This window comes from Nomascus leucogenys, chromosome 19 (genome assembly GCF_006542625.1).
Source record: "Nomascus leucogenys isolate Asia chromosome 19, Asia_NLE_v1, whole genome shotgun sequence".
In the NCBI taxonomy this organism is placed as follows: domain Eukaryota; kingdom Metazoa; phylum Chordata; class Mammalia; order Primates; family Hylobatidae; genus Nomascus; species Nomascus leucogenys.
The window spans coordinates 9,400,517-9,423,133 of NC_044399.1; the positions used below are offsets into that span (position 1 = coordinate 9,400,517).

The 22,617-nt window shown below is 39.7% G+C and overlaps 1 protein-coding gene across 1 annotated transcript in view; it reads left to right on the forward strand.

The window, feature by feature from the left end:
- TAF1B (TATA-box binding protein associated factor, RNA polymerase I subunit B) overlaps nucleotides 1–22,617 on the forward strand; it is a 92,195-nt gene that overhangs the window by 24,437 nt on the left and 45,141 nt on the right. The window contains exons 6-8 of the mRNA XM_003272721.4: nucleotides 370–523; nucleotides 7,934–8,087; nucleotides 14,808–14,907. Of these exons, the coding sequence (XP_003272769.1) occupies nucleotides 370–523; nucleotides 7,934–8,087; nucleotides 14,808–14,907 (408 nt within the window). The remainder of the gene's footprint in view (nucleotides 1–369; nucleotides 524–7,933; nucleotides 8,088–14,807; nucleotides 14,908–22,617) is intronic.

Genomic DNA, 22,617 nt, shown 5'->3' on the forward strand with positions numbered 1-22,617 from the left:
TACAAAGCAAAAATTCCCCAGGTAGGTTTGGTAAAAAGAAGCCAGCCAGCATATGTGGAGTCATTGATGCATGTTGTTTTCAGTGGTGAAGATATTAGCGCTGTAAGAGAGATGTTCATGGAAGAAGGAGACCTGATGGCAGGGCTGGCAGCCGGTTTCCTCACCCATCCTTGTCTGTGACTCCTCTCCAAGAAGCACTGCTGGGAGCTGTCAGGAGCATGTTTCAGAAGTAAAGGGACTTGGCAGACAGTTGCAGTTTTCTAGAGTGGTTTCTTTCAGGGTGTTTGTGATAGGAGTTGTTTAAGTTCCCAGAAATTAACTGTTTAAAACTGTTACGCAATAATTTTATTTATATCGTTTTGCAAACAGGTATTAGAAGATAATCTAAGTCATTCAGACTGGGCTAGTGAGCCTGAGCTGCTAAGTGATGTCAGCTGTCCTCCTTTTCTTGAAAGTGGAGCGGAGTCTCAGTCTGACGTCCACACTCGAAAACCTTTCCCCATCAGCAAAGCATCACAATCAGGTAAAAATGAGAACCAAACCATTTAGAATTTTAAAGCTGTTATGCCCCTTAAAAATAATTTAGTCTAATCTTCTGATAATCCAAGGAAAGGGAACTTGGTTTAGCAAGGAAGAATCTAGCAAGGAACAATGACTTGCTCAATCATATGGCTAAGACAAACTAAGTGAAATTTTAGCGCAATTTTTTAAAAGGCACATTGTCTCCATGTGAGTTTTTTGTGTGTGACTTTAAAGGGACATAAAGTTCAAGTGGATCCAGAAAGAAGGAGGTTACTTCAAAAAGATCTATATGTGTGGGCTCAGCATCTTCAAAGAAAAGTTGTAGCAGAAAAATGTTATCATGTGGCCATATAGTAAAATAGACAAAGATGATATGTCCAGTTTCTAAGCATAGACGAAAGCAAGCTGAGTAAAATTTACCTTGTTACATGTGTGTTTTACTTTCTGATATAATTCCATAACTTGAAATAAATAAGGAATATATTTAAGATTAAAATATAGGCCTTCATTCCTTTATTAGTGTATCCACATCTCTTGCTGGACTGCACAGTGACACGGATATCAAATAAGTTACTTTTGGTGTAAAGTGTTAGGATCATTGACTAATTGGGCAACAAAGAATTTCTGGAGTTTTCTTCTCCACCTTTTCAGACAAGCGTGAGCTCAAATAGTCCCAGAAGGCCGTGACTGTAAAACCATCGAACCTTTTTAAAAAAAGATATTAGCTCCTTTTAAAGCATCATGATTGTTTTGTTTACCTGTGTGTAACACTTTTGTTTGCTTATTTGTTTTTGTTTGTTTGTTTGTTTGTTTTTGAGATGGAATCTAGTTCTGTCACCCAGGCTGGAGTGCAGTTTCACAATCTCAGCTCACTGCAACCTCTGCCTCCCAGGTTCACGTGATTCTCCTGCCTCAGCCTCCTGAGTAGCTGGGATTACAAGCATGTGCCACCATGCCCGGCTAATTTTTGTATTTTTAGTAAAGACGGGGTTTCACCATGTTGGTCAGGCTGGTCTTAAACTCCTGACCTTGTGATCGGCCTGCCTCAGCCTCCCAAAGTACCGGGATTACAGGTGTGAGCCACCGTGCTCGGCCTGCTTGTTTTTTAGTAAATGATGATTCCCTAGAGCTTTCTTTTAGTTTTTACATTAAAAGTAATCAATGGCCAGGCACAGTGGCACACACCTGTAATCCCAGGACTATGGGAGGCTGAGAGGAGCAGATCACTTGAGGTCAGGAGTTCAAGACCAGCCTGGCCAACATGGTGAAACCCCATCTCTACTAAAAATACAAAAATTAGCTAGGCGTGGTGGTACGCACCTGTAGTCCCAGCTTCTTGGGAGGCTGAGGCAGAATTGCTTGAACCAGGAGGCAGAGGTTTCAGTGAGCCAAGATCACACCACTGCACTCCAGTGTAGGTGACAGAGCAAGACTCCATCTCAGAAAAAAAAAAGAAGTAATTATTAGTGAAACTTAATATAAAACTATAAAATGCAGATAGTCACAAAGAAAAAATCACCAGTTATTGTACCAACTAGAAATTACTGCTACTGCTATTGTAGATCATTCCAGAAAGTTTTTCTTCATGTATGTATAGGGAAAGAATTTGTTTTTGTAAAAATTTGAATTATTGCTTCATTCTTTAAATTTTTAAATCAAAATTCTACAAATCATTCTATAAGTCTTGTTATAAAAAAATCGCAAACATAAAAAATTGTTTAAAGTTGTAGTCCACCAGTCACGGTGGTGGACTGTACCTATTGTAATCCCAGCATTTTGGGAGGCCAAGGAGGGAGGATCAGTTGAACCCAGGAGTTCAAAACCAGCCTGGGCAACATAGTGAGACCTCTATCTCTCAAAAAATAAAAATTAGCTAGGCAGAGTGGTGCATGCCTATAGTCCCAGCTACTCAGGTAGCTGAGGTTGCAGGAGTGCTTGAACCAGGAGGTCAAGGCTGTAGTGTGTCGTGATCATGCCACTGCACTCTAGCCTGGTCGATGGAGCAAAACCCTGTCTTAAAAAAAATAAAATTTGTAGTCTACCTTCAGCTAATATCCTATTCCCAAGAGGCATTCATTTTCAACTCTTTTGTAACTTCTGTATTTCTGTATCACATGCTTCTAGTATTACATCTTGATTTCTGGTTTGGGACATTAGCTATTGAATTCCGTTTTAGTTCTTTCACACATTCCTCACTGTCCCTTAACACATGGTCACCAGTACATGCATGTGCATTTCTTATTCTCTCTCTTCTCAATATAATTGCTGTAATTTTTTACTAGATCAGTATTTACTGCTTAAATTATTATAAATGTATACACATTATTTAGACTGAGCAGTATAGCTTACTATGATTACTTTTTCTGTATATCCTGTGGTTTTCTTGGAGTTGATAATTGTTATTTATTTAGTTTTCTGTTTATTACTAATCTGTAAAATTTATTACTAATGTATCTCCACACCTCCTCCCAGTTCTTACAATCTCTTAATACCTTATGTATTCTATCAATTTCATCTTCTGGAAGAAGTCTCCCTGGAGCCTCTGATCTGCTCTGGTCTAGAATGTTATCTGTAGGCCTGTGGCCTAGCTGACTTCAGGATCTCTCCTTTTTTTTTTTTTTTTTTTTTTTTTTTGAGGTAGAGTCTTGCTCTGTCACCCAGGCTGGAGTGCAGTGGCGCGATCTTGGCTCACTGCAAGCTCTGCCTCCTGGGTTCATGCCATTCTCCTGCCTCATCCTCCCGAGTAGCTGGGACTACGGGCGCCCACCACCACTCCCAGCTAATTTTTTTTTTGTATTTTTAGTAGAGATGGGGTTTCATCGTGTTAGCCAGGATGGTCTCGATCTCCTGACCTTGTGATCTGCCCGCCTCGGCCTCTCAAAGTGCTGGGATTATAGACGTGAGCCACTGTGCCCAGCCAGGATCTCTCTTTACCACCATCCTGAGATTCTGTCATTTTTCTTTTGTTGGAATTTTTTATTTTCTGCCTCCCATTTCTTCTTTCCTGGATTACCCTCTCATTTTTGTGGAGCATCTTCTATTTCACAGAGAATATTAATGATATTTCACCCCTGACTTGATTGTTTTGGCCTCTGCTTTCTACATGAAAGCCTTCAAATGTTTCGTGAGCCTAAGATAGCTATTCTTACTTAAACATGGAGACTAAAAAGTTGATAGAAGGCTTTCTTTCCGCAGGTAGTCTTGTCAGCTCTGCTCTGTATGCAAGGTTATTTTCTCAGTGAACCCCAGCGTTATCATCTTTAAATCTTTTCCCCCCGAGCTGATCAGATTCCTCAGAGAAATCTCTTTGAGTCTTCTGTTTGGCAGGTTTGTAATCTTGGCTGTCACTGTTCTGGGAACTGGGTAGGAAGAAGAAGACCGGAGGGGAATGGGGGATTGTTTTAGTATTCAGTATGTAAACTTTCACTTAAGCCTCCTGTTTTCACTTCTCAACAGTGCATGTGAGTTGCATGCCTTATTCTAGGGACCCTTCTCTCTGGAGAAGAAATTTCCAGTTTTTGGCCAAGACTAGGGAGGGGCATCACTTGGCTGCATGGATTTGGGATAAGAATCTGGATGTCTGGCCGGGTGTGGTGGCTCACGCCTGTAATCCCAGCACTTTGGGAGGCTGAGGCAGGCAGGTCACGAGGGCAGGAGATTGAGACCATCCTGGCCAATGTAGTGAAACTCCGTCTCTCCTAAAATACAAAAAATTAGATGGGTGTGGTGGTGCACGCCTGTAGTCCCAGCTACTCAGGAGGCTGAGGCAGGAGAGTGGCTCGAACCCGGGAGTTGGAGGTTGTGGTGAGCTGAGATCACACCACTGCACTCCAGTCTGGGCAACAGATGGCGAGACTCCATCTAAAAAAAAAAAAAAAAAAAAGAATCTGGATGTCTAACTGCTTCTTAATCTGGATTTTAAGCAGTCATCCTGGTGTTAGGCCTGCCTTCATCCAGTTTCTAGTGGTATAAGTTTCTCCAATTCCTGAGCCTTCTTTAGGGATCCTCAGTGAAAACTGCTTTTTGGCATATTCCCCACTGCTGGCTTTGGATCTAGCTTTCTCAGGACTGCCAAGCCAATAATCACCTATCTGTATGCTTTCCAACTTCTAAAATTTTTTTGTTCTTGTCACCTTTTTCATGTTACTTGTCCTCAGGTTTACATGTTTAAAAAATTCTCTTTATAATTGTTGTAGCAGGAGAGAGCAGAGGCTAACATGTGTTTTCAATTTGCCACCTTAACTGGAAGTCCTTACATATTATAAGGAATATACGAAAAATTGTGTGTGTGTACACAACACACATTTGTTTTATGGAAATCCGTGACTTTATATATTCATTTAAAACCGATGGTCCTTAAACTTTAGCATCCATCAGAATCACCTGAAGAGCATGTTAAACCTCAGTAATTTGCATTTCCATTACGTTCTCAGGTGATACTAATACTGCTGGTCCAGGAGTATACTTTGAGAACCACTGATCTAAAAGTATTATGGACATTGTTTTGTAGTATACCATTGCATGGAATTACTTAATTAAACTTCTATTCCTGGCATTTAGGTTGTTCTAAATTTTTTTTATATTATAAACAGCCACAACATTCCTTGACCCGAAACCTTTGCATGGCTTTCAAATCATTTCACTGGGATGAAATCTTCAAAGTAGAACTGTTGGGCCTATTTGCACACCAGGCTTCTACTCTGTGCTAGAGACTGTTCAGGGCACTGGGACATAATGGTGGCAAGACTGTCCGCCTTCAAGGTGTTTATATTGTAGTAGGAGGGGATAGGCAATAAATGACCAAATAAAGAACATTTTAGTCACTGATAAGTGCTATGAAGAAAGGACTTATAGAATTTGGAGAAAGGGATTTTGAGGAGTTATTTTGAGAGTTTTTGTTTAAGAAAGTGTAGCTTCTCAGGGTCATTCCTAGTCCTGCTGCTTTATCTACCCTTACTCCTTATGTGACTTCACCTAATACCATAGCTTTAACCAACCACCAACTATATGCTGAAACTAAAATTCCTATCTCTAGTCCCACCTCTCCTTCAAAGTATAGATTCTTATATTCAGCTGCTGACTAAACATTTCTATTGGTGTATTTAATAAGATTCACACTTAATGCATATAATTCTAACATTGTGATTTCGCTCATCAAAGCTGATTTTTTTTTTTTTTTTTTTTGCCATCTTCCTTGTCTTGGTAAATGGCAATGCATTCTACTTGTTGCTCAGGCCAACAACCTTAGAATCATACTTGTTTTCTCCTTTTCTCTCATGCTTTACATCCAATCTATCAGCAAATCCTTTGACTCTGCCTTTAAAATCTATCTAGAATCCAACCATTTCTCACCAGCTGCAATGCTACCACTCCAGTCCAAGTACCAGTCATGGCTTTCCTGAAAGAGTGGTCTTCTGTTTCCACTCCTGCCCTCCCGTAACTCCATTCTTCCCACAGCAGCTGGAGTGACCTTTTTAAATACATAAATGAGGTCCTGTTGCTTCCATGTTTTAAAACTCTCCAGAAACTTCTTATACTTGGAATAAAATCCAAAGTACAAATAATGACCTACAAAATTCTACATAATATAGTTCTTAATCTCTCTTCAGTATTATTCCCACCACTTTCCCTCAGAAATTTCTGTTCTTATAAAGAGAAAGAGGTTTAATGGACTCATAGTTCCACATGGCTGGGGAGGCCTCACAATCATGGCAGATTTGTGTAGAAACTATATTATGTTGCATCCCATGGTGCTTTCACTACACTGGCCTTTTTGCTGTTCCTGCAGTTCACTCCTCCTAATATACTTGGTATTCTTCCCAACATCCTTAAGACTTACTTTCTGAATTAATACAGGTCTCTGCTCAAATATCACCTTCTCAATGAGGTTTCTCTGACATCCATGTAAAATAGCGCATCTGTCTTCCCTTCCCATCACTTGGTATGACTCTACATTGCTATTTTTCTATGTAGCATCACTATCTGTCAATGGTATTTTTTTTTTCTTTTTTTAGATAGAGTCTCTCTGTGTTGCCTGGGCTAGTCTCACATTCTTGGGCTCAAGTGATCCTCCTGTCTCATCCTCCATAGTAGCTGGGATTACAGGTGCACACCATGGCACCTGGCTCTGCCAATTGTATTTCTTGTTTGTTTGTTTATTGGTCTGTCTCCCATTACTAGAATATAAGTTCTAAGAGAGATGAGTCATTGTTCACTTGTCATTTCCTGAGTCATAGAAGAGTGGCACAAAGAATGAGATGAATAAGCATCTGGTGAATGAATGAAGATACCATAATGTCATATGGTAGGGGATACCTGGAGGATGGGGATAGGAGGAGGTGCTGCTTTAACTAAGTTTCGGAGTTTTGGAGAGGCCTTGTAGAGAAGGTGACATGGGAGTTGAGGTCAGAGTCAAAGCAGTTACACATCTTTTGTTGTGCATTGTAATTGTGTATCCTTTCCTTTATTTAAAAAATTGTTTATGTTACTATTAAAAAATTCAAACAGTTCAAATCCTTTTTTTTTGGAGACAGAGTCTTGCTCTGTTACTCAGGTTGGAGTGCAATGGCACGATCTCGGCTCCCTGCAGCCTCCACCTCCCAGGTTCAAGCAGTTCTCCTGTCCCAGCCTCCCAAGTAGCTGGGATTACAGGCATCCACCACCACATCTGGCTAATTTTTTGTATTTTTTAATAGAGATGAGGTTTCACCATGTTGACCAGGCTGGTTTCGAACTCCTGACCTCAAGTGATCCACCCACCTTGTCCTCCCAAAGTGCTAGGATTACAGGTGGGAGCCACTGTGCCTGGCTCAAATCCCTCTTTAGGATCCTGTCCCATCTCACTCCCACAGATATCCCATGATTACGTTTTTGGCTGATTTTATTCTAGTCCTTCATTACTCTTTATTGCCAAATGCTCTTTGTAAAGGTTTTATAACTAGTTTTAAGATATTTGTATTAGTCCATTTTCTTACTGCTATGAAGAAATACCTAAGACTGGGTCATTTATGTGGAAAAAGAGGTTTAACAGACTCACAGTTCCACATGGCTGGGAATGCCTCACAATCGTGGTAGAAGGTGAAGGAGGAGCAAAGGCACATCTTACATGGCAGCAGGCAAGATGAGCGTGTGCAGGGAAACTACCCTTTATAAAACTATCAGATCTCATGAGATTTATTCACTCTCATGAGAACAGCACGGAAAAAACCCGCCCCCATGATTCAATTACTTCCCACCAGGTCCCTCCCATGACACGTGGGAATTATGAGAACTACAGTTCAAGATGAGATTTGGGTGGGGACACAGCCAAACCATGTCAATATTTAAAATGCCTGTTTAGATTTTTTGTTGTTTTTCTTTTGTTATCCAAATAGTTACCTGGATTTTTAAAAATCTCCATTTATCTCCTAAGAAACGTCTGTCTGCTCTGGATCTCTGGATGGAGTCGAATACTCACAACGAAAGGAGAAGGGAATCGTGAAGATGACCGTGCCACAGACACTTGCCTTCTGTTATCTGTCCTTACTTTGGCAGAGAGAAGCAATAACACTTTCAGATCTTTTGAGGTTAGCTAGACCTCTTGTATGATAATATTTTTGCTGGTTACTACATGAACTAAGTAGACAAACTTTGGATATTTTGATTTTTATAAGAAGGCTTAACTTGAGGAAGGAACTGGAAAGGTTGAGTAGCCTGAATTCTAATTCTGAAATGTAATCCCCCTGGGCTAGTAATTCATCTTCTTGATTTTCTTATTTATGTAGTAGAAATTATAGTACTTACCACACATGGGCTACTGGAAAATTAATTATCTAATGTAATCTTTTGAAGAGGAAAGTGACATTTAAGTATCTGAGTAATATTAGTAAATATTTTTCATTTCTAAGAAAAGATAAACAGGTGATCTTTACATTAGCAGAATGGTTATTCGTAGTTATACAAAAGCATATATTGGTGTTAAGAGCTAAAATATAGGTTGTCTATAAGGAAAAGTTGAAGACAAAACTGTTGAAAGGATGTGTTATCCAGATAGTAAGCATTTATATTTTTCAGGATAATCTACAGAGTGTTTTGGTTAATGAATAAATTACAGTTTTATGTGTAAGAATTTCTCACTTAATAGATATGCCAAAATTCTTATGTGCTAATTTTTTTCTCCTTGCTTTGTATGTGTTCTGAATAGTAGTATTTGGGTTTATCAATGTGTAGGGTGCTTTTAACAGCACAAATTAGGAACCAAACTGCTGGGTTTGAATCCTGGCTTTGCCACTTATTTATTATATGACCTTGAGTAAGTCATTTAATTTCTCTCTGCTTTTGTTTCCTCATTGGTAAAATGGGGCTAATAATAATAACTACCTCACAGGGTTGTAACTACTTTGAATAATTAGTGCTACATGGAAAGCACTTAGAGCAGTGTCTGGCACATAATAAGACCTCAGTGCTACTCATTATTGTTTTTGTTTTCATCATCACCACCATCATCATCATTATTGGCACAGCCCCTTTGATTAAATGTAACGCCTCCAGTAAATGATGATAGTGCCTTTGAATTTGGCCACATCAACCAAATAAAAACGCTTTCCTCAGGTCTGATTAACTCTACAAGCAGATAGCCCATGATTCAGTGAATTTTACTATTAATTTAAAAACCTGATCTTGCTTTGTATGCCCCCATTGGGTGATCTCATCTTTTCCCAACGCTTTAATTACCACTATACTGATGACTCTCAAATTTATATCTCTAGCCCAGACTTGTCTACTGAGGGCCAGACCCGTAGATTCGTATATACAGCTGTCTGCTGGACACGGCTACTTAGATGTCTTTATGGTATCTCAGAATCAGCATGACTAGAGGTTCATCACCTGTCTCCTTGATCCAGCTCCTTCTCCAGTGTTCTCTTTCTTAGTAAATGCCATCCACCCTGTTGCACCCTATCCAGAAGCCTAGGAATCATCCTTGGCTCTTTCCCCTCTACGTACACTGTTGGTCATTGTGTCCACTCAGTTATATGTCCAAAAACTCACAGAACCATTCTTCTCTGTATTCCCTCTCTCTCTCTGTCCTCTCTACCCTCATTCGGATTGCTTAACAGTCTCCCAGATGAGCTCTGTGTCTGTAATCTTGTGTCATTTCTATCCATTTTCCTCCTGATAACCAGAAGGATCTTACAAAAACATAAATCTAATCATGTCATTAGAGCTGGATAAAGGGGCTAGCCATCCTACCCAGGACAATCTATAAGGGGCTAACAGAACTCTCCTAGAAATCTAACAAGGCGGAGAAAGTCGTATTTACCTGGAATTCTTCTCAGGGAGAATATTATATGTGGTCGGAAGAATAGGGGTAAGATACTACCCACCCCTCTTCTCTCCCTCCCTCTTTTCTCCTCTCTCTCTCTTTCCTTCTCCTCCCCCACCAAAGGGAATTCTAAAATGCCTTCAAGGAGATTAAATCTACTTAGCTGGGGGGCTTTTGTTTTGCCCTGTGGAATATACAAGTTTGGGAACAGAGCTTAGTTGCTTGGGGCTATAGGAGAAGAGACTGTCACCATTGATATTCTTCCTTTGCTTTTCTCCCAGAAAGAGCTCTAAGTCATAAGTTCTCAAAATGTGGCCTCCTGACTTACAGTTTCAGTATCACCTGGGAACTGGTTAGAAATGTGAATTCTTAGACCTATCCTACACCTGAATCAGAAACCCTGGGGTAGGACCTGATAATCTCTGCTTTAAAATAAGCCCTTCAGGGGATTATTCTTTTTTTTTTAATTGTTTATTTTTATTTTTTTGTAGAGATGGGGTCTTGTGATGTTGCCCAAGTTGGTCTCAAACTTCTGGCCTCAAGCAAGCCTCCTACCTTGGCCTCCTGCCTTGGCCTCCCAAAATGTTGGGATTATGGCATGAGCCACCATGCCTGGCCCAGAGGATTCTTATGGATGGTAAAGTTTGAGAACCACTGCCAAACTTTGAAAAAATATTTAAAGAACACAGTTTTAAGGGAGTACGTTATTAGCATGGCCAAAGTACCCACATACCTTAACACTGTGCATGTCACTCCTTTTTTAGGTCCTCTAGCAGCATCCATAGTCCTTAGGATAAATTCATTACCCTGCAAATAGCCTGTAAGGGATCCTGCCTACCTAGCAATAATGGCATTAATGAATAAAAATAGCCAGCATTTATTCATTCTGTAAATTTGTATTGAATATCTACTATATGCAGGTGTTGTTCTGGCATCTAGACCCTTGCGATGCAGTTGTGAATCATATAGGTCAAGTCCTTGCTCTCACGAATTTCAAGACCAGAGGAGGAAAAAACAAACACATAAGTATGGTTGGTGCAAAGGTCATTGCAGTTAATGGCAAAAACCACAATTGCTTTTGCACTAACCTGATAAATAAGAAAAGGATCAGACAGGGAAAGGCTATTCAGAAGATTGAAATAGGATGGTGTGATAGAAAATGACTAGATGGCTACTCTAGATTGGTTATTCGGGAAGGCCTCACCAAGAAGGTGGCATTTACTCTGCACCTTAAAGGAAAATAGAGCCAGTGTGAATATCAAGAGTACAATAGACCTCACTTACCACAGAGGATATGTTCCAAGACATTGGATGCCTGAGAATTAGATAGCATGGAACCCTACATACACTGTGTTTTTTCCTATGTGTACATTCCTATGATAAAGTTTAATTTATAAGTTAGGCATAGTAAGAGATTAACAACAGCACCTAATAATAAAATAGAATAATTACTACAGTGTACTGGTACTACTACTATTGAGCTTTGAGGCTGTTATTAAGTAAAATATAAGGGGTACTTGAATGCAAGCACTGCAACACTCTGACAGTAGATCTGAGAATGAGCCAGTGAATTACAAGTAACTCATGGCTGGGTGGCGCTACAGCCTGGCGGTGCTGGACAAAGAGAGGATTCGCATCTCACATGGGTCAGAGAGAGATGGCATGATATTTCATCATGTTCTTTAGAATGGCATACAATTTAACACTTATGACTTGTTTATTTCTGGAATTGTCCATTGTATATTTTCAGACCACAGGTAGCTGAAACCATGCAACACAAAAAAAGCAGATGAGTAGGGACTGCTGTACTGGCATTCCAGGTAGAAGGAGGTTGCTAGTGCCAAGCCCTAAAGCAAGAGCTGTGTGATGGAGCAGAGGAGAGTTAGTGTGACTGGAGTCAGAGAATTCTAGGGCGGGGTAGGAGGATGAGGGTGAACAGATCATCAGAGGCAGATATCTGTCGTTGTAAACCAAATTAGGAATTTGGATTTTTAAAAATTGAGGTATAATTTATATATAATAAAATTCACCCTTTAAAAATATACAATTCAGTGGTTTTCAATATGTTTTCAAATTTACAAAGCTGTGCGGTCTGTATTTTCAGGACACATCACTCTGGAAGGAAACCTCATACCCAGGGGGACTGTGGGTTTTCAGTGTGAGAGTAAGCCCCTGGAAGGTTGCAGCAGGAGAGATATGATCTGATTGATGTTTTTCCAAGATCATTCAGGCAGCTGTGGAAAATGAGTTCTAGGAAGGGAAGGGTGGAAGTACGGAGACTAGGTGGTCTTTTGCTATCCTCCAGGCAAGAGATGGTGGCTTGGATTATGGCAGTGTTAGTGGTGACTGGGTTCAGGATCTGTTTTACAGGTAGACACGACTTAATTCTAATGCAGTGCTTTTTTTCAGTGATCTGAGACAAAGGATGAGTTTATTAAATTTCTAACCCATCATAGATTGAAACTTTGGAAAATTGCATAATTATAAGTAGAGACACTGTTTCCAGGGGACATGGCTAAAGTCTGTTGGTCAGGAGAGGCATATGAGATGCTTTTAGTCTATACCAGTTTTTCTGTCAACTTCCTGGATTGAACCAGCTGATAATACCTAGGAAGGAAAATAGATTGTTCAGAACTTTGAGTAAGCAGCTTTTTTTTTTTTTTTTTTTGGAAAAACAAATACTTTTCTAAAAGGAAATTCAAAGTTGAAAAGAAAAAAAACTTTGAATGAGGCTAAGAGCAGAACTATTTATAAATGGTGAAAAACTGTTAGAACTCCAGATGCCGAAGACCTGCTCTTTGCAGACATTTCTGCTTCCCCTAGGCAGGTCTCTCATTTCTTCCTCTGCTCCTCCAGAACTGACTGTGCCTCTATTGTGCTGCTTGAGACAGTGTCTCTACTGACTCTTGTGCAGGCTGTTTGTCTGACCTATTAGGGTGGGAGTGCGGAGGACCCTTCATCTCTTGCTTATATCTGCAGACTCCTAACACTGCACACAGTGCTGGCATGTATTATCACATAGGTGTGAAGACTGCATAAATAATGAGCACATTAGCATACTGGAATACTAGGTAGTTTAAAAAGTGACAGATATGCATTACATCATGTATATAAAATAATATTAAACCAAAAATATAATTTCAAAATAATGCTGATTACTGCACATAAATGCTTTCATATAAACTAAATATACTAATAAAAACTTAGCTGGGGAAGCTTTAACACCATTTTTATATAAATATTTCTCAGCTTTCAGTAGAGTAAAAATTAAAGAAAGCACATTTTTAATTTGAAATTAAAGTTGAGGCTGGGCCTGGTGGCTTACTTCTGTAATTCCAGCACTGTGGGAGGCTAAGGCAGGCAGATCACTTGAGGTCAGGAGTTGAAGAACAGCCTGGCCAACATGGTAAAGCCCTGTCTCTACTAGAAATACAAAAATTAGCCAGGCATGGTGGTGGGTGCCTGTAAGTAATTCCAGCTACTTGGGAGGATGAGGCAGGAAAATCACTTGAACCCGCAAGGTGGAGGCTGTAGTGAGCTGAGATCATGCCACTGCACTCCAGCCTGGGCGATAGTGAGACTCTGTTTTAAAAAAAAAAAAAGTTGAATCAGTTTTGTCCTTCAAGTGCTACAAAGCTGAAAGCCAAATGTCAGCCCAGCTCTAGCAACAGCAAAGTCTTCAAGGCAATGCATTTTGTATACTTATTCCTGTCTTTAGCTCACTTTCCTTAATTTTCTTATTTTAAATATATATAGGTATATGTATATATCTGACATGGTTGCAAGACCCCCATTTCTCATTCTCAGTTCTCCTTTATTTTCCTCCTTAACATTTCACTCTACCTAACATACTATAGATTTTACTTATCTGTTTTGTATCTTTCTTTTCTCACTAGAATGTAAACTCCATAGGAACAAGAATGTTTTTCTGTTTTGTTCACTGCTCTTTCCCTGCAGCCTAGAATAGGACTAGGTACATAGTATCCAATAAATTGTTGTTAAATTAATGAATCGTAAATAAATGTATTTGTCTATTTATGTATATGTATTATTTTCTTCAAACTCAATATTGACTCAAAATATTTGATCCACTGTGTACCAGGCATTGAGGTGGAGTGGTGAGCAAACAGGCAAGGTCCCACTCCCTAATGGTTCTTTCAGCAACAAACATCTAACATGTACTATTATAGGTATTGGAGACAGAAGGGTGGACAAGGGAGGTAGGCTGTCACAGAAAATGGGGATCAAGGTAGACCTCCTTGAAGGAGTGACTTATGAGTAGGAGCCTATCACGTGAGGGGAGCTAGGGATACAGGGAATGCCATGTTGCAAAGCCTAGTGGTGAACTAACAAGTAGGATACACACTTCTTGGACCCTTTTTTTTTTTTTTTTTTTTTTTTGAGACTGAGTCTTGCTCTGTCGCCAAGGCTGGAGTGCAGTGGCGTTAGCTCACTGCAACCTCTGCCTCCCAGGTTCAAGCGATTCTTCTGCCTCAGCCTCCTGAGTAGCTGGGACTACAGGCACACGCCACCATGCCTAGCTAATTTTTGTATTTTTAATAGAGACGGGGTTTCACTGTATTGGCCAGGCTGGTCTCAAACTCCTGACCTCGTGATCTGTCCGCCTCAGCCTCCCAAAGTGCTGGGATTACAGTGCTCAAACTCTAGGGCTCAAGCAGTCTTACTGCCGCTGCCTCCCAAATAGCTAGGGGTACAAGCATGTGCCACTGTGTCCAGTCCTTCTTAGACATATTTATTTAGACAAGAACTTAAGAGAATCATTCAGTAATTGGCTAAATAGGCCAACATATGGGTAAAGAGAATAATAGATATGATTAGATTTATTATCCTTAAAAATGTGGGAAATAGAATATGCTTCACTAATTCTTACCTTGTCTTTGAATTAAGAGATTTTTCTTAAAGCATTTACTCTGCTATATCAGTATATAGCTCTCATTAAACCTGTTTCTTTTTAAAAATACAGATTTGTTGAAGAGGACCATATTCCTTACATAAATGCTTTTCAGCATTTTCCAGAACAGATGAAATTATATGGACGTGACAGAGGGATCTTTGCTATAGAGGTAAGTTACTTTCTTTTTTACTTTCTAGTCTCTGATAAGACACAAGAGTGGTATGATAATTTCTATTTCTTGCTTGACTTATTATTTGGTGTTTTGTGTTTTATCCCAGTATGTATGGAACATCAGTCATACTTTAGTGAATAGTAGAATTATTATTTTTTACTTTCCTTATGTGGATTCCTCTAATCCTTTAGGTTATCCTCAAAATATAGCTGTACTGTGATGTGTGTGCATTGCAGATAGGTATATTGTTTTTTTTTTTTTTTTGAGAAGGAGTCTCGCTCTTTCACCCAGGCTGGAGTGCAGTGGCGCGATCTCGGCTCACTGCAGGCTCTGTCCCCCGGGGTTCACGCCATTTTCCTGCCTCAGCCTCCTGCGTAGCTGGGACTACAGGCGCCCGCCACCTCGCCCGGCTAATTTTTTTGTATTTTTTAATGGAGACGGGGTTTCACCGTGTTAGCCAGGATGGTCTCGATCTCCTGACCTCGTGATCCGCCCGCCTCGGCCTCCCAAAGTGCTGGGATTACAGGCGTGAGCCACCGCGCCCGGCCAGGTATATTGTTGAGACTAAACTTGAGAACTTTTATCTAGAGACCTTTAGGTAATTTCAATTTTTTTTTAAATAAAATATGTGTTTTGTTGTTGTTATTTGCACACTATATTGCTATGGAAGAAAGAGAAGAAAGTTATTACCGTGTTTCTAAAGGTACTATTTTAAGTTCTTGACTTATGTTAGTTTGTCTTTTTCTAGATCTGTTTTCAGATGTCTCCAATGGAAGGGTTTCTGTCCTTTGATTATGAGTTTGTGTCGCTATTGGTGGTACTCAAAGGTTATTTCCCCTTGGTTCTCATCAGAAGTTTTTTTGATATACTAAATGTTAAATATTTTCCAACATTCACCTACTTAAGGAATCATTTTCATAGAACTTCATGACCCTGACATTGTTGGCGGTGTAAGAGTCATTTGTTAAATGCTGTTTAATAGTGGCCTGACTTTGATGAAGGGTAACGTCTATTCACATACCCTTTGATGTTCAACTTAATGTTGAGGTTTATCCCTTTCCAGCCTGTCGGTGTTAATAAATGCAGACATAAAGTGAATTTGCAAATTTTATGGAAGTTTCAGCATTTCATGTTATCTTTGAAATTAATGTAGGAGAACTGCTTGCAAATCCATTGACAAACACAGAGCTGATAGAGAATTTAAAGTTGAAGAAGAGAAAACCAATAATGAGGATGGCACAGTAGGTGCTTCCAAAGGGAAAATTTGAATGTCAAAGGATTAAGAGTACTCCCTGGCAAAGCTGATAGAGCCCCTGAATATTTTGTAAAACAATTCTCTTTGTAGTTATGCTATAATATCAAAGGCAATAGGAAGGATGTCATACTGTTGCAGGATCTTTGGGGTGCCGTTTTTCTGGCTGGAAAACCTTTGTGGCCAGTGGCATCTTTGCCTGAGTTTTGCACTAGGCTCATTTCGCCCACTCCGTCTGGCAGACTGTGCTTGGCTCACGCTACCGGCCTGGGTCTCATGCCTGCCAAGGGCAAGTCAGGCGTGGAGTGGTGATGGATGTGTGAGCAAGCATGGGGTCTGGCCACTGCACACAGTCAGATATGCCACCTGCTGCAGCGGGGCAGGCAGCTCCAGGTGCCAGCATGATTGCCAGCTCTCCGCGAGGCTGCGACGGGACCAGTCGCACTGTAAGCAGTTTCCACAGCTGGCATTGGGGAACACAGTGGTGTCTGGGAGCTTGGAGATGCCAGGAACCACAGGGCCTCAAAGAGGGAGTCACAGCCCTGGCTCAGGGAGCTCCCAGGTCTGGACTCCCTGAAGGACCGCAGCTCTTCTTTCCTTCTCTTTGCCCACAACATGGCGAGCAAGGGGCATGTCTCAGACCTGTTTGTGTTACAGCTGTTTTAGCCTTGCCATTCTGTGGGTCCTGAGTTCGTGTCCTGCAACCAGGAAGAATGAGGTACACAGATAAGTGGAGGGTGAGCGAGATGAAGAAGAACTTTATTGAGCGATAGAACAGCTCAGTCTCCCACAGCGGGCAGCTCCTTTCCGCAGCCGGGGTGTCCTGATGAGTGTTCAGCTCCTAGCAGAAAGGACACTCTGGAATGGGAAGCTCCTCTCTGCAGACAAGTCGTCCTATTGTCTTTGCAGCTCTCTCAGCAGAGAGGAGGCCCTGGAGTAGGTTGTTCCTCTCTGCATCCCATGGTCTTCCCAGCTCTCAGCAGAGAGGAGGCCCTGGAGTGGGTTGCTTCTCTCTAAAGCTGGTCATCCCTTCTGAGTTGGGGTGGGAGCTCCCCGGGTGCTGCTGCAGCCACGCAAGCCACAGCTATGGACGTGGGCATCCTTGTGCTCTCAGGACGACCTGCCCGCAGAGAGGAGCTTCCCACTCTAAATCACTCATAGTGACCTACATTCTAACTCAGTGCAAATTCTGCCAATATTTAATAATCTGAGATATAAAATGTTATGGTATGTTCCATGCATGTTCAGCTATATTTCTAGTCATCCATTTCCTTCTGGCTCAATGCTCCAAAATTAGTACTTTATAGAAGTATAGTGTAACAAATTCTTAGTGTATCTTCGTAGAACCTATTTAAGTGTTTTGGAGAACTAGGATAGTGAGAAGGGCAGAAAAGTAGGCAAATAGGCTAAAAGGTGATACAATGAGTAAAAAGCCTAAATACTGTAGTTCTGAGTCAGACTACCATCTGTGTGACCTTGGCGAGGCATTCTGTCTATCTGAGGTATCTGCTTTATATGTAAAATTGGGATATCAGCTGAACTGATTATCATGCAGAGGTTTAGCAGGGATCACATGAGATTACAGATGTCAAAGAACTTTGTAACTATACATGACACAAATAGAAGGTGACACTGGTACAGAAAGAATAATTGATCCTCCACATGAAAAACTGTAAAGGATATTGCATAAATGTAATTAATTCATGGTGTATTTTGAATGTGGGTCATTATAAGTGATTTGTAGAAACATTAGATTTTTAAAGCAAAACTGATTTCACCCTTAGAACAACTTGAGTGGGAGCAATTCCGATAGATTTGGAGAGCAGAGAGCAAGCTTGGACATTTGGTTCCCTCATTCTAGGTGTGTATCTTTATGTCTTCATAGTTATTCAGTTTTCCTAGAGCGACTAGTGGAACTAAGTTATTACTTTTGCATTAGCTAGGAGCTTTGTCTTAGTTAATAAAAATGTCTTTCTTCTGTATGTCTCCCTTCGTTCTCCCCACCCCCCCCGTCCACTTTCTCCTTCTCTCCCTTAACCTCCAACAATTCTCAGAGCTATTCACTACTCAAGTTATATTGACAATTTTTGCTTAGTTATTTGTATATTTTGCTAGTGCCTGAAATCATCATGTTGTTATCTTTAACTCACAAACCAAATTATAAGCTCCTCAGGAACAGACATCAGAATACTTTATGTAGAATCATGGATTATTAAAGCTGGAGGGAAATTTGGAAATCATTTAGTCCACTTTTCTTATTTTTCCAATAAGGAAACAAACCTAAGAAGAAATATGACTTGGGAATAAGTAATCCTATTCTTCATTAGGATTTTTCATGAGGATTATTTGAGACAGTATATTCAAAATGCAGACTTATCGCAGATATTCAAATGGCAATAGGCTCCCTTCCAGACTGGAAAAACTTTTCGCCCAAGATAGGGATTAAGAGGGTAATCAAGCTGTTTGGATCAAAAAAAAAAAAAGGTACCATTTTGGAAAATAAAGTTTCCATTTTAAGATTCTGTTAACTTTTGAATGTGTTCATTTCTAGATTTTTCTCTTGATCTGCAGTCCAGTGCTCTACTTCTGAGCTATACCCCCTCCTTCATGTCTAGGTTTTCTCAAGTTAGGTTCCAGGAAGCCCATGGCTATGGGAAAGGATAATGTATCTTGTTTCTCATGATGGTATTTTCTAATTTCAGTTACCATGTATTCAACATTTTGTAAAGGATATTGCTTCCTGCGCTGAGTTTATATGCTTGGAAATGGTATCTAACCAGTAATTTCCTTTTTAAGAGGTTTAGTCTCATTTTAAATATACTCACATAGACACTCAAATTTCACTATTTAAAAGTAATTATTTTCAAAAATTTATTCTACGTGTTCTTTCAAATAGTAATAGATCCCATTATTACTAAATGTTTAGGGGACTGCAAGAGAGAGATATAATACACCAAATTAAGAGACTGTTTCTGTAATAGCCATTGTGGCTTACATTTCCCAGAAGCCTAGCTCATTCCTTCAGTTAAGATTTACGTTGCCGGCCAGGCGTGGTGGCTCACGCCTGTAATCCCAGCACTTTGGGAGGCCGAGGCAGGCGGATCACGAGGTCAGGAGGTGGAGACCATCCTTGCCAACATGGTGAAACCCTGTCTCTACTAAAAATACAAAAACTAGCAGAGCGTGGTGGCGCACACCTTTAGTCCCAGCTACTTGGGAGGCTGAGGCAAGAGAATCACTTGAACCCGGGAAGTGGAGGTTGCAGTGAGCCGAGATCGTGCCACTGCACTCCAGCCAGGCAACAGAGCGAGACTCCATCTCAAAAAAAAGGTTTACATTGCCCACCTATGGGCAGTGTGGTAAGAAGTACCTACAACTATAATAGTCGCATTTATTTCTGACAGCAATTCATGGTTTCAACCGGAAATATTATTTTCTCAATATCATATCACATCTAAACTGTTTCTTTCCTCTTTTAAGTTTTAACAATTTGAGACAAGTTTTGTAAATTAAGAGGTGAAACGAGTTATGTTTACTTGTTCTTTGATCTGAAACCATTCAAATACTAATTTTTACTCATCCTATCAATTACTGAGAGAAGAGTTTTGAAATCTCCAACTATGATTGCAACTTTTGTTTCACATCCTATCAGTTTTTGCTTCTGTTACTGGAGCTCTATTACTAGGTGTGTAACATTTACGGTATTTTGTCTTCTTGACAAATTGACTCCTTTATCATTATCTAATGTTACTTTTTTCTCCTGGTGCTGTTTCTACTTGTCTGATATTAATATAGCCACTCCAAGTTTTTTTCATTGATGTTTGCACAGCATATCTTTTTCCAATTTTTTATTTCTGGCCTGTCTGTGTCTTTATAATTAAAGTGTTTTCTGGTAGTTAGTATGTCATTGGGTGTTGATTTTTAAACATCTAATTGATAATCTCTGCCTTTTAATTCGTGTGTTTAAGCCATTTATATTTGACATAATTATCAATATAGTTGAGTTTGAATCTACCATCTTGCTATTACTTGTCTTATCTCTCTTTTTTTTTTTTCTTCTTTTCCTGCCTTCTTTTGGATTAAGAATTTTTTGTTGTTGTTGTTGTTTCTTTTATGTTTCCTTTTTTTTTTTTTTTTTTTTTTAAGGCATAGGGTCTTATTCTGTCACCCAGACTGGAGTACAGTGGCATGATTATAGCTCACTGTAACCTCAAACTCCTGGGCTTAAGCAATCCTTTTGCCTCAGCCTCCCTAGTAGCTAGGACTACAAGCACATACCATCACAGCCAACTAATTAAAAAAAATTTTTTTTAGAGACATGGTCTTGCAGTGATGCCCAGGCTTAATTAAGAATTTTTTAATAATTTCATTTTATCTCCACTGTTGGTTTATTAACTATACCTCTTTGTTTTCTTTTTTTTTGTGGTTGCTCTAGGGTTTACAGTATTCATCTTTACCTTTTCTCAGTCTACCTCAACTAATAATATACCATTACTTGTACAGAGTAAGACCCTTACAACAGAGTATTTCCACTTCCCTCCTCCCATCCTTTAGTGTCAAACATTTCACTTCTACCTTAATGTCCTGCACTGGGATTTTTTTTTTTTTTTCTGTAAGCAATCATTTATCTTTTCAAGAGATTTAAAATGAGAAAAATCATTTTATATTTACCTATGTATTTGCCATTTCTGGTAATCTTTTTATTTAGATCCCAATTTCTGCCTAAAAAACATCCTTTAACATTTCTTTTAGTACAGATCTGCTGGCAGTGAATTATTGTTGCTTTTCTTGTTCTAAAAAAAAGTCCTAACTTTACCTTAATTTTTGAAAGATATTTTCAGTAGGTATAGAATTCTGGTTTCATACCTTTTTTTCAGTACTTTAAAGATGTCATTCCATTGTCTTCAGGCCTGCCTAATTTCTGATGTCAGTCTACCATAATTCTTATCTTACTGTTCTTTATATAATGTGCCTTTTTTCCTTTAGCTGCTGTTTAAGATTTTCTCTTTATCACTGGATCTCACCAATTAGATTATTATGTGCCTTGTCACAGTTTTCTTTATGTTTCTTCTGCTTGGGTTTTTTTTTTTTTTTTTTTTTTTTTAGACAAAGTTTTGCTTTTGTCGCCCAGGCTGGAGTGCAGTGGCACGATCTCGGCTCAGTGCAACCTTCGCTTCCTGGGTTCAAGCAATTCTCTTGCCTCAGCCTCCTGAGTACCTGGGATTACAGACATGCGCCACCACACCCAGCTAATTTGGTATTGTTAGTAGAGATGGGGTTTCACCATGTGGGCCAGGCTGGTCTCGAACTCCTGACCTCAGGTGATCCACCCGCCTCGGCCTCCCAGAGTGCTGGGATTACAGGTGGGGAGCCACTGCACCCAGCCTTCTGCTTGGGTTTTATTTACCTTCGATTTATGGGTGTGCAGTTCTCATCAAACTTGGACATTTTCATCCATTATTTGTTTAAATTTTTTTGGCCTCCCCTTGCATTTTTCTGGGATACTAATTACATGCTAGACCACTTGATATGGTACCGTAGCTCCCTGAGGCTTTTCCTTTTTATTTTTCTGGCCTTTCTGCTTACTATGGTTTTTTTTTTTTTGATAATTTCTATTGTTATGTCTTCAAATTCAGTGATCTTTACTTGAGTATCTTCTCATGTGTCATTAAACCCATTCAATGTGTTTTTCATTTCAGACACTACATTTTTCATTTCTGGAACTTCATTTTAGTCTTATTTCTTCTCTTTCTCTTCTCATTTTGTTCTTGTTTTCTTTTATATTCTTAACTATATTGACAATATTTGTAATAGATGTTTTAAAACCCTCGTCTACCAATTCCATTGTCTTTGTTATTTCTCGGTCTGTTTTATTGTCTGTTTTATTGATTGGTTATGTATCATATTTTCCTGCCTCTTTGCATGACTGGTAATTTTTTATTAGATGCAATCATTGTAGTTTTTATGTTGTTGGGTGCTAGATTTTTTGTTCTAGCGTATAATTAAGTAACTTGAACAGTTTAATCCTTTAGAAGCTTGTTTTTAAGTTTTGTTGTGTGTGGTTTGTTATTAATAGTCCCTTTTTTCTGGGACTATTTTAGCCTCACTACTAAGGCATATCCCTACTAAAGACTCTACCCAATGCCCCTGGTATTACGAAGTCTCTACACTTTGGCTGTTTGCCTTCCATGAGCTTTGGAAATTGTTTGCTCTACTGCTTTTCTGTTATTTTTTTCTGTGGCCTCAGATATTTTCTCATACATGCACATATTGATACTCAGCAAAACACATGAGAGGGCCCCTTTGCAGGTCTCTGGATCTCTCTGTCTATGCAGTTTTGTCCTTTGTGGTACTAAGCTTGCAAATTTTAGCCACCTCGGCTTCCAGAAACTCCAGTCTCTGTCTCCTCAGCTCATCAAGACCACTGAGCTCTGTTTCACTTCCCACCCTTGCAC